This window comes from Agrilus planipennis, unplaced genomic scaffold (genome assembly GCF_000699045.2).
Source record: "Agrilus planipennis isolate EAB-ADULT unplaced genomic scaffold, Apla_2.0 scaffold105, whole genome shotgun sequence".
Lineage (NCBI taxonomy): Eukaryota > Metazoa > Arthropoda > Insecta > Coleoptera > Buprestidae > Agrilus > Agrilus planipennis.
In genome coordinates this window covers 598287-611180 of record NW_020438878.1, presented here as the reverse complement: position 1 = coordinate 611180, position 12894 = coordinate 598287, and the positions used below count along the sequence as shown (strand labels likewise).

The 12894-nt window shown below is 31.2% G+C and overlaps 2 protein-coding genes across 3 annotated transcripts in view; one reads left to right on the top strand and one right to left on the bottom strand.

Annotated features, from left to right (window-relative positions):
* The window catches only part of LOC108737741, a 17530-nt gene extending 11758 nt beyond the window's left edge, over positions 1-5772 (bottom strand). Inside the window, exon 1 of one of the 2 annotated variants that reach the window (XM_025981450.1) lies at positions 5517-5772. In XM_025981450.1, the coding sequence (XP_025837235.1) occupies positions 5517-5531 (15 nt within the window). In that variant the 5' untranslated portion in view covers positions 5532-5772. Of the gene's footprint in view, positions 1-4282; positions 4533-5516 lie in introns of those variants that run through there. The other variant, XM_025981449.1, reaches the window with a different exon arrangement.
* Positions 5773-8519: 2747 nt separating this feature from the next.
* On the top strand, positions 8520-12569 carry LOC108737740 (ankyrin-3). Its single transcript, XM_018470824.2, has 8 exons — positions 8520-9082; positions 9137-9303; positions 9360-9472; positions 9534-9679; positions 9737-9974; positions 10329-10661; positions 10978-11081; positions 11752-12569. The coding sequence occupies exons 1-8, from the start codon at positions 8906-8908 to the stop codon at positions 12517-12519; spliced, it is 2046 nt and encodes a 681-aa protein (XP_018326326.1). The 5' UTR covers positions 8520-8905; the 3' UTR covers positions 12520-12569.
* The last annotated feature ends 325 nt before the right edge of the window (positions 12570-12894 follow it).

Below are 12894 nucleotides of genomic sequence, written 5' to 3'. Positions count from 1 at the left end.
CGTAAGTTTACCCACTGTTATTAAGCCCACGGTTAATAACCCTTACTAGTTCATATTACTGTATAGCTGTCATTAATATAAATTAATTATATATCAGTTATAAACATTTTGTGTCAAGGGAGTATTTTAAAAATTATTATTGAACCACTTGTGATAAGACTAATTTGAACTATTTGTATTCTAGAAATTGTAAAAGAACACAAACTTACAGCCCATTCTAATCATTTTAACTTAAAAGAATTGCCTAGTTTAGATTTGTATTTACGAAAATAGTATATATTTGTTAAAACTGACGTAGGTCATTTTGGCGAAAATCGTGATTTTGAATGCCACATTGCAACGGAATTTATTCTTCTTAATTATAAATTGATATACTAAGTGTTTCGGCGTTATTAACCCTCTTTTGTAGAGGTAAAGTGAGGGAATGTGTTGTAGGCTGATGTTCGTACGTTGTTCTTTTACCATTTGGTATTTTGATTACTATACCTGGAAAATGCATTCCAACAATTTTCATCACCAATTATATTATTATTCAACCCATAATGAAGAAAATTATACATCTAGTGATTAGTTGGCTGAAAACAAAGACCTAACCATTTCCTACTAAAAGATATTTAATGAAAATAATTGAAATTGCTAGTTTCAATTTAAATTAGATTCCTGACCGTTACTTTTAAATTATGTAGTTTTTTCCAGTATGTATAAAGTAGTTCAACATGAGAGAATGTCTAAAATTAAATTAATATCTGTGTACAAGCAGTAACACTTCAAAAGTCTGAAGATGGTTGAATAAACCGAAACGTTATAAACCGCCACCATGGAAAAAACTACATAATTGCTAGTTTTATTATATTACCTTTGCGTAAAGGGTTGAGTAATAATTTTTAAAATGTTTTTCCCTTGATGTAAAATATTTTTTAACTGTTATTTTTAAACTCTGTGGAATGAAAATTAGATTTGTCAATCATAACTCAACCTGTTGCTCATTAGGCGAAAATTATGTATTTCTATACTCCCTCCTTTCCAAAAGATCTCTACTCAAACATAAAATAAAATGAATCAACAAGTACCTACATATTTGAATTCTTTTACTTGGAAATAAAAAATAATGTATCCTAAAACGGATAATCTGCTTATCTCAATTAATTTACGATGCAAAGCAAGGCAATTTTCTTCTTTTTCAACATGCATAAGTAATTCGGTGATATGAGTTCCATCATAAAATACTTCCGAGGTTAATCACCTTGTGTTTACATATTTTTTTTACGGTTCCCATTAAAGTATATACCCATACAGCTTGGGGAAACCCGAAAGAGCGCCTTTAGTACATCACTGCACGAAATTTCCGAATTTAATTTAAATTTAGCACCAAAAGTCAACGCGGCATAATACTCCTTTTAGTATATTATATCCATGTGTCTTTTAACGTATGTAAAAACTGTGTAGGTATGTGATTCTAGATGATTTACGTCAGCAAACAATTTAACTTAAAGCAAATGTTTTCTTTTGGTATTCGCTGTTGGACTACCGCGAATCGATTCTTCTTTTCGTTTTGTTTCACGGTTCTCATGAGTGGAATTATTATGAAGGAAAGAATAACCGCTAATCGTAAACGAAATAACATGCATTATGTACACATTTTTTTTCTCTCTTCTTGACACGTATATTACACCAATCGAATGAAGAATGAATTTCAATTAGTTCAAGACTATTATAAAATAGAAGAGACTGGACTAGTGCCAGTACAATTTTCACACCCAGGATTTTTGTACATTATCACATCAGAAAATTACGATTTTTTTAATTGACCGTATTAACATAAGCAACTCCGTTTTATCAATAAGCACAGATAATGAGAAGAAAGTAATAATAATTAGCAAAGTTATTATTTAATGTTTAGTATTTTTAGCCCCTGTACGGGTGCGAAACACAGGCGGTGGGCGCGGCGGAAAAGGAAAGGTTGGAAGCGTTCGAAATGTGGTGTTACAGGCGAATGATGAGGACACCGTGGATTATAGACAAGGCTAGATATGAAGAGGTAATACAAAGAATACAACACCAGAGGACTCTACGGAAGAAAAATAAGAAATAGGCGAGATAGGTTGGTAGGACACCTTCTCGGGCATGAAGGTCTAGTCAGAGACATATTAGAAGCATAAACAGGAGTTAAGAGAAGTACAGGTAGACGTAGATTAGATTACTGTTCCTGTTCTGGTTATAAGGAAGATTAGCTCAGGATAGTAAAGAGTGGAGGTGCGTGTACAACCAGTCTTAGGACTGACGACCTTTTGATCATGATACTAATATTATAATGAGGTAAATTTAAAAAAAAATTGGATGTAGGAGATAATCTCCGAAACTGTTTCGATTTGGAAATATTGTTGCCCAAAATTTAGAATGGTTCTTTAGGACAGACTGAATTCCATTACAATAAAAGGACTTTACGTGGAGGTCAACTTCAATTCTGCAAGGTAAGTCTACGAAAAAACGGTCCGAATGGTACCTTAATGACAGTAAATATATGAATGCTTTCTATACCAAAAGTGTAAAGCTTAAAAAGGGCTGTAAGGAAGTCTGGGATGATATAGGTATGTTAAGGTTAATTCAGAAACTGATATAATATGACTGATGTAGTCATAAACTGAATTCGAAGCGGGCAAAACCGCAGGCACTTTTAACAGCACTTATTGTAAATAAAAAGAAAAATTGAGGATTTTTTTGTCATAAACACAAACGGATTTCATATACCTAATACTTGAGTTTGGAAAATGCCTTAGAAAAATTGGTTTAAGACTATTCTTTCACTTTTTCATTTTTAAAATTTTGATAAAACTCATTTTTTGTTGGCTAAAGTGTAAAAAGTTCATTTTATGTCTTTTTTATTTCATTCTCATTCTATTGTACCTCTAAGGTACATACAACGTTTCGGTCACGATTATTAACCCTTTTGAATGTATTCATAATAAAAAAAAATGCTTAACATTAGCAAAAACCTTTATGAAAAGTATTGGAAAACTTTTCCTACATTATTTAAATAAAAAGTAATACGGTAAATAGATAAAAAAAATAGTTATACGCCATACATTGAAATTAGAAGCGCATTAAAAAAAGAAAAACTATCATTAAGTCATTACATTTTTCCAATTATTAGGTAGTTACATTATCTGCACATTTAATAAAACAATTTGTAATCGGTGCTATACCAATGTGTCGTCTTCATTTACAATTGGAACATATTGATTCTATGAAGAAGATCTAAAGGCATTTTCGACAACGTCAAGGTAGCGGTAACATTGATTTTGAAAACATACCACGCATTCATCATTTAACTGCATTTTGCATTTTGGGTCACCACTGATATGCTACAGCCTTTGAGGTTTTAAAGTACAAATAAAAGAAGCTTTTCTTTGCTATTTTTCACGTTTAAACTTTGCAAGTTCGCTATGATTGAAAAACTAACGAAGATTTTCGAAGAGACATCAACAGTGCGCTAAGCGACGAACCTCCTCCGATTCACTGTTCGGAATTGAAAACTTATTCTCTCGTAGGCTAGCATTCATTTTATTTTAAAATTATGACACTCTAAATCCTAATAGGTATAAAAAATTAAATTATTACGGGATTACAAGGGAATGTGGATATAAAGGAAAGTGTTAAAGTGTAAGATAGTAGAATTAAACGCATAGAAAGGACGTTGAAAAGAAATACGAAGCTTGAGAGGAAGTCAAAAATTTTATTGATTCAAAAGTTTGCTTGATTTTTGTAAAAAATAACTTAAGCTCCTTGTAAATACTATATGTGTATATATAAAAACACTAAGATAGACATGTAAAATAGAACGGCTAAATAGAAATTTCAAAAGATATGCAAAATGTTTAATAAAATTATATCNTTGATTATAAACCGTATCAAGATTTTAGCAAAGTGTAATAGTCCTTTTATTATTTCCTTAAGGATCCTTCGTGTGTTTTTACTTTAGCAAGGAGTACCAACGTATTATACTTTAGTTTTAAATTACTTTATTTTATTATCTGTTTTTCTGATAAATAACTATTTCTGCTTTCAAAAAAACTTAATACCTATTATTTTGAATTGGGTGCAAACCAAAACTTCAAGCACTTAATTTGAAATTCGTTTTACACACTAACAAAAAATGACTTTAATGAAACGATAGTTATTAATAAAAGTTGTCACTGTGTCTGTGCTAAAAGCATTCACACTGGTTAACATTCATTTCACGAACAAGAAAAGAAATGTAATTGTTCAATTCTTTAATACTTACCACGGTCGTCTTCATGGTGAACTCGCGAAGGAACGTTGGTTTGTAGTTAGTTCTTGAATCAGCACTGAATTAAACCGGACTTTGTGTGAAGATGATTTTTGATCAGTCAGGGTTTATATTCCCGCTACCTCACAACCTCACCACCCCGTCAGAGTTCATTCCCCACCATTAACAAAGCGCAGAAAATTGCACCAAATAATTTCAAACTCACCTGCCGACTGAACTCTGACGGTGGGAACTTCTTGAGCGCCAACATAGCCGGCGTGATTTCGACAAATAATAAAAGAAACACCGCGAGTCTATCGTGTGGTGTTCACGCCTACATGGAACAATTAACTTTTGCTCAAACAAAAAATTTCGAGAGAAAATAAAAAAATTAAAAATCATCGCGCCAAATAACCTTCAGTTCGTTAGCACGAGAATGAGATGATTCTTATTATTTGAAGTTTTACGAACCAAGCAAAGATAAAACTTGAGTAAAAATACAAAGTGTTTGTGTATATCTAGTGTGAGTAATAATTCTAGACCTAAAGTTCGAAAAAAAAACTTTATTCGTTCATAAACGAGTGTTAGTAAGATGGAATCGCTTTTTCATAGCCGATTGTAGTTTATAAACTGAAAGCTTTTCACAGAAATTACCATATACCTATGTAATAAGTTGTACCGTAGGTTTGTATCTGTGTATAACCATCATGGACAAAAACACAGTTAAGAATAATTTGTTCTGTAGTTTTTACCATCTAATATAATACGTTAAATTGATCGTACTGTATGTAGTTATAAATTCTTGAAGTTTTTATATTTTCATTAGCCTAAATGTAAATAGAATTTTAAAAGTAAAAACTGCGGGCTACAGTTTAAAGCAATTGATCTTAGCAAATACATTTCTGAGAAAATTGCAATAAAACAACAGGAATTCTTACTTTATCACAACTAAAGTGTTAGTTTAAACAAATAAAGAACTTAAATTGCAGCTTCTTCTGTAATTATTGGTTAAACCGTAATAGAAACTGTTTACGTTGTAATTAGAGCCAATTGAAAATTACAAGATCTCAAATTGACTTTTTTGCTAGATTAAATGTATTACAATTGTACAGTTAAGAAAAAATANTTAATGAAATGATAGTTATTAATAAAAGTTGTCACTATGTCTGTGCTAAAAGCATTCACACTGGTTAACATTCATTTCACGAACAAGAAAAGAAATGTAATTGTTCAATTCTTTAATACTTACCACGGTCGTCTTCATGGTGAACTCGCGAAGGAACGTTGGTTTGTAGTTAGTTCTTGAATCAGCACTGAATTAAACCGGACTTTGTGTGAAGATGATTTTTGATCAGTCAGGGTTTATATTCCCGCTACCTCACAACCTCACCACCCCGTCAGAGTTCATTCCCCACCATTAACAAAGCGCAGAAAATTGCACCAAATAATTTCAAACTCACCTGCCGACTGAACTCTGACGGTGGGAACTTCTTGAGCGCCAACATAGCCGGCGTGATTTCGACAAATAATAAAAGAAACACCGCGAGTCTATCGTGTGGTGTTCACGCCTACATGGAACAATTAACTTTTGCTTAAACAAAAAATTTCGAGAGAAAATAAAAAAATTAAAAATCATCGCGCCAAATAACCTTCAGTTCGTTAGCACGAGAATGAGATGATTCTTATTATTTGAAGTTTTACGAACCAAGCAAAGATAAAACTTGAGTTAAAATACAAAGTGTTTGTGTATATCTAGTGTGAGTAATAATTCTAGACCTAAAGTTCGAAAAAAAAACTTTATTCGTTCATAAACGAGTGTTAGTAAGATGGAATCGCTTTTTCATAGCCGATTGTAGTTTATAAACTGAAAGCTTTTCACAGAAATTACCATATACCTATGTAATAAGTTGTACCGTAGGTTTGTATCTGTGTATAACCATCATGGACAAAAACACAGTTAAGAATAATTTGTTCTGTAGTTTTTACCATCTAATATAATACGTTAAATTGATCGTACTGTATGTAGTTATAAATTCTTGAAGTTTTTATATTTTCATTAGCCTAAATGTAAATAGAATTTTAAAAGTAAAAACTGCGGGCTACAGTTTAAAGCAATTGATCTTAGCAAATACATTTCTGAGAAAATTGCAATAAAACAACAGGAATTCTTACTTTATCACAACTAAAGTGTTAGTTTAAACAAATAAAGAACTTAAATTGCAGCTTCTTCTGTAATTATTGGTTAAACCGTAATAGAAACTGTTTACGTTGTAATTAGAGCCAATTGAAAATTACAAGATCTCAAATTGACTTTTTTGCTAGATTAAATGTATTACAATTGTACAGTTAAGAAAAAATAAATGGTAAAACAACACAGTAAGTATTTGAAATAATTTAAAATTTACAAATAAAATATGTAGACAGTTTTAAAAATGTGCAATGAATTATATATATTAATTTCAATAGGTAATTTTAAATGCATTTTGGGTCACCAGCGATATGCTATAGCCTTTGAGGTTTTAAAGTACAAATAAAAGAAACTTTTGTTTGCTATTTTTCGGGTTTAAACTTTGCAGATTCGTTATTATTGAGAAAGTAACGGCGATTTTCTAAGAGACATCAACAGTGCGCTAAGCGACGAACCTCCTCCGATTCACTGTTCGGAATTGAAAACTTATTCTCTCGTAGGCTAGCATTCATTTTATTTTAAAATTATGACACTCTAAATCCTAATAGGTATAAAAAATTAAATTATTACGGGATTACAAGGGAATGTGGATATAAAGGAAAGTGTTAAAGTGTAAGATAGTAGAATTAAACGCATAGAAAGGACGTTGAAAAGAAATACGAAGCTTGAGAGGAAGTCAAAAATTTTATTGATTCAAAAGTTTGCTTGATTTTTGTAAAAAATAACTTAAGCTCCTTGTAAATACTATATGTGTATATATAAAAACACTAAGATAGACATGTAAAATAGAACGGCTAAATAGAAATTTCAAAAGATATGCAAAATGTTTAATAAAATTATATCGAGTATATAATCTAGAAACTTTGTCTAGTGCTTTTTGTGAAATACGTTGAATAAAAATTTGTGGAGTGTTTTTGAATTTTATAACAAAGCAAATTAAATAAATTAGAAATTTGTACATATAGCTGAAGATTCAGATTGCAGTAAGAAGGATATTGTGTCTTGAAATAAATTCATTTCTAAAATTACAAGAAAAACAATCCTCAAAATTTGAATGAAAAACAATATAGGTATCTGTTAGTCGAATTAAAAGTTGATAATGAAACATATTTCACAATCATGTCATTCTAATTTTAGAATTTTTTAGATTCAAAATTGGTAGATCCTTTCAAGTATTTTTTATTGTAATATTCTACCAAACGTTTAGTCAGGTCACTAGTATTTTTTTTAATTAATTACATTCATTTGTCTTTCTAAGAACATGAATTGTAAATAATCTTTAAATGGAAAGGTAAAATTAGTAAATAAATTAAATTACCATTAAAGTGAATAAGATATTGATGAGTGAATTCTCAACAGGAAATTTTATGTAAATTTTTAATAATCGTTGGTTTTCTGTTTTTATACTGAAACCCATTTATCATACATTAGATTATTGATCATTATTCCTTTCGCGTAAAAATTGTTAAAATTTTAAAATATACCTTATANAAATAAAAATAAATAAGATTATGAAAACTTAGACGAGAAGTTTTTGATAGGTTGACAAATGTTATATTGAAAAAACTCTAAGTACATTAGGAAAAATCTTCACGAGTATTTAACTGAATAAGTACTTAATGAGGCGAAATTTGTATACGTACAGTTTTTTAAATAAAACATTTCTGAACCTATATAAGAATTTTTCTCATCTGCGTTTTCATCTAAATTACAATAATTAATATGATTACATAGAGTTTTCACGTCTTCATTATTTATATTTTAAAAATTATCTCGACATAATTTAAGATGTGTTAGGCGCCGTATTGTACAGGGTGTTTATTTCAAAATTGCAGTACCTACTAAGAATCATAGAAAGAAACAAAATATAATCATTTTAAATTGAAATTAATTTTTAACGTGAAATATGCTCTTCAGTTAAGGTACATAAATGAACAATATGAGAATTTTATAAAAAATTGGTTTTCTTTACTTTTATAATTCTATCTTTTGCAAGAGATTATACAACCCTTCATGATCTAGTGCATATCATGTGCATACCTTATGTTGTGTCAAACTTGTCAACCTATGTTGGTAATGGTAACTGTCAGTGTCAGCTTTATAAAATGTGTTGAAAGTAGATGCTTGTGTATTGATTATAATTTAAGTGTAGTGCGCAGTTTATAAAATTAATATTCAAATTTTAAATAAATTAGTATCTATGTAATCTAATGTAGTAATACATGTCGTCCACAATTCTTCCAGTTTTGACGACTAAAAAACATTTCCACATCCACAAATGCATAACCTTCTTTGCACTTGACGTTTATGGAATAATAGGATAAGTTTCATAATTACAATGTTTATTTCCAATATATTAATGCATATCAGAAAATTATGTTGCATCCTGAATGATATTTAAAATTATCAATTTGGGCAACATACTCTGATGCACAAACAAGGCTTTTAAAATGGGAGGATCTGTGAGTCAAGTGTTTCAATCAGGAAGTGCGTTGTTATCAACGGGGCATGGTCATAAAGTCACAGAATCGACTAAACAAAAAATTCAGACTGTATTTGATGCCCTCAGAGCCAATCCAAAAATCAGTGTTCAGAGATTAGAGGGCCTATTTCAGCAAATTCCAAAGGTAAGTAGCATTGTCACCAGTATTTGGTGCTACAAGTAAAATGAAAACTTTTAGAATGAGAACATTCTGACAGTTCATAATGATTCAGGGTATAATTTGTTGCAAATATGTGTAGGAGCAAATAATGTTGAATTAGTTAGATGGCTTTTACAAAGACATAATGCAAATGATATAAACAGATGTCCTTGTAGCCTTCCATTACATATAGCATGCCTTAAAGGGTAACACAATCTGTAAAATATAGTACTACCTTTGTTTTAATATGGATTATTTGTAGTTATGACGAATGTGTCGAACTATTACTAAAACATGGGGCCAAGGTTGATGTGGAAGCTCGCATGTGCTGGCCAGGGCCCCATAGTAGTAATTGTGAAGAGAGGGGAAAATATTGTAAGAAAAATAAAGTAAGAGATATAAATGTTTTTATCATACAATGCCAATTGTATTACAGCAAGCAATATTCAACAAGATGAAAATTGTATAGAAAGGGATAGAGACAGGACACCCAGTAAGCTGCAGTCTGCCATTTATTACGCCCTTGATGGAGATCAAGTAAATATTCTAACAATGTTAGCTCAACGAAGTGAAGATCCCTGGGTAATAAATTATCAATTACCAAGTGCATTCAGATTATAACTGTTTATCAAATTTTAGAATGGAATATTTCGAAGTAGAAAGCCTTTATTACATTCTGCATGTGAAAGAGGTGCATGGAGATGCACACAATTTTTAGTTACAGTTAGAGCAGATGAAATTCACATTCTTAAAGACGAGTATTATCCAATTCACCATGCAGTACTACATGACAGTAAATTTTTAGAATTATTAATAAGTGCAGGTGCAGATACAACAGTACGGACATGTACACAGCAAATGACTCTCTTGCATGTAGGTAAGCATCACATACTTAAAGGTAGTATGCACACAAACTGTTCTAAAATGAGTAAAGTTTTTGTAATATGAAATTATGATTATAAAAGATATCTAAAGTTCTTAAGGTGGAACTGTAACTAAGCAGAAGTGGTGATATCAATTTCAAATTTAAAGAAACAAGTAAAACTACAATTGTGGAGGTTTTTGTGGATTCTTTAAATTTAAGATTGTTACCACCATTTTTACTTAAGTCTAATTGTTTAATGTTTTTTGAAGTTAATTATAAGCTGTTTTAGACATATTTGAGCTTTCTGAATAAGTAAGTAAATAATGAGTAATCACTTTTGCGAAACTAATAAACTACTGTGTGTAGTTCTTTTAGTTGCACATAAATCTGCCGAAGACACGATATCCACCATACGAATCCTGTTAGATCACGGTTGCAAAGAATTAATTAATACTCCAGACACCTTGGGTAATACCCCATTGCATGCACTAATAGTTCGTTACGCACTTGAAGAGGCGAGATACGGCTATGAAAAGTGGAATAAATGGGATGTGCTGCACCTTGTGCGATATTTGATACAATCAGGAGCACGACAATCTATAAATCACGCGGGAAATTCGGCGCTAGCGTGTGTGCTGAGGCACGTAAGGGATTGGGACACATGTTACGAGCTTCTGAACATGTTACTGCATGAAGGAGGTAACTTAAAAAGGAATCTTTTTCATCTTCACATTTTTTACATTTCCAAAATCACTCCATATAACTTCAAAAGTTTTCAATTTTATTTTATTCTTTTGCCGAGAGTTCCCCCAATATATGATTAGAGTAGTAAAGGAAATGTTAAAAGTGAATATTTTCGATGTTTAATGCTAATAAAAATGTAAATAAAATTCATGTGTGTGTATTTAATTTTATATTTACATTTCATATCATTTATTGCTTACAAAGTATTTTCTATTGCATGATGATTTAAAAAATATTTTAGGTGTTAATATTAATTAATTTACGATTGTAGGAGAACCTAATATGGTCGGTCGCGATGGATCGGTCCCAATTATGATTTGTTTAGTACCACTCATCAATAAGGACCCGCTGCATCATTTTACACACAATATGAAGGTAACTTAATTTATCAATGTGCAGGCAAAGTATTTTACTTTTCTACTAACATTTACACGTATTTACGATTCCTTTACAAACAAGTTAAAATGGACCCCATGTGGTACATTTGATTGCTTCGCGAATGTTTAATAATATCGATTTGCAATTTGGTAATAACTCCTTTCATTTTAATTTAAGTTGAAAGCTTCTAATAAAATAGTGTATGTATTTATTTAGAAGTTATGTGTTTTGGGCATAACTAATAATTAATAATCATATATTTATTTAAAAATCATATTCAATTATTTGCGTAAATAATATTGCCCTACTGACTGGGCTCACCCTAATCAACGAACAGTGGCAATCGCCAATTTCGGAGATACCAGTGACGTTGCTAGCTTCTTGTTGTCGATTTTTCGTTTGCTATGCGCACACAACTTCGGTTTCATGCGACAATTTTACTATCGACGTCCCAAAAGAAGTATAACTTCAAAAATGGAATTATTAAAGTTTTTTCATTTTGGCAGTGATCAAGTAAAATGGTGCTTATGGTCAGAGAAAAATTAGGATTTTTTCTATTAAAGAATTGACACACAGTTAGTATATTTGATGATTAGGGAAATTATTAAGTTTTTCAAGTTATTACTGTTACCACCGCAGTTAATATCATTGTTTGGTGTATTTGCAGGTTTGCTATTTAAACTGCATAAGAATACTTTTGAAGTATGGAGCGAACCCGAATTGTAGCTACAGACTTATAAACTTGACGCCGTTGCACGTTCTGGTATTTACAGTGTCGGAAAATATTACACTTAACTGTGACGTTCAAAAGCAGTTGAATTTCGAATTCATTCAGAATCTTTTAATATTGCTGCTCACCCATGGTCTCGACCCGAACGTTCGAGTTAGCAGCAGAACACAGCACATCTTGCAGTCGTGCATGGACATGATACAGAACGTTCGCGATTGCAAAGACATCCATTATGTGTACGATTTGACCCTTACACTTATTCAGTATGGTGCCAATCCCGATCTGAGTCTCAACATGTCAGAAGCAATCAATAAATACTCGTTACAACGGTCCCAATCATTATGGAAGACCAAAAATTACATCCTCTACTATTACATTATGTTGGTATCGCGGAAAGAGAACATTATCACAGATCCTAATATGTCATTCGCCAAAATAATTATGCTTTTCTACCTTGTAATGCAACATAAACCGCTATTCGAATGCCTGAAAATTTTGCACACCCAACAGCTCAGTTTGGTACCAGGGAAGACCACGGAACCCTTGACCTTTATCATTCGAGACCTGTTCAAAAGACCAAGAACTTTGAAACAGATATGTCGAGTGAAAATACACAACTGTCTGGGCCGTCGTCCGGGACTCTATATAAACAAGCTGAACCTCCCTAATCCTCTCAAAGACTACCTTTTAAATTTTGAACCATGAATTGTAAATAATTTTTGTTTAAAGTACAAAGTTACACGTATGTTAAAATTATTGTTATTATTATTATTATATTAAATAAATGAATCGTTTATAAATTAACTTTTTTATTTTTTGGTTTTCGTACCTCAAAAAAAAAAAAATGGAAAAGCAATATTTGTACATAGCTTTCAGGGAAGTTCTCAATAAATAGTAACAGAAGTACAATAATTAACAAGAGGAGGTGAAAGGCAAATCTAAAAGAATATTTAAAACAATGGAGCTTTTTAAAAGAGATGTGGGTACATAAAACTTTTACAAAAATGTAATTTGAATTTGCCTGCCAAAAAAAATTTGACAACCTTTGACACCAAAAATTATTTTGACCTCATATCTATG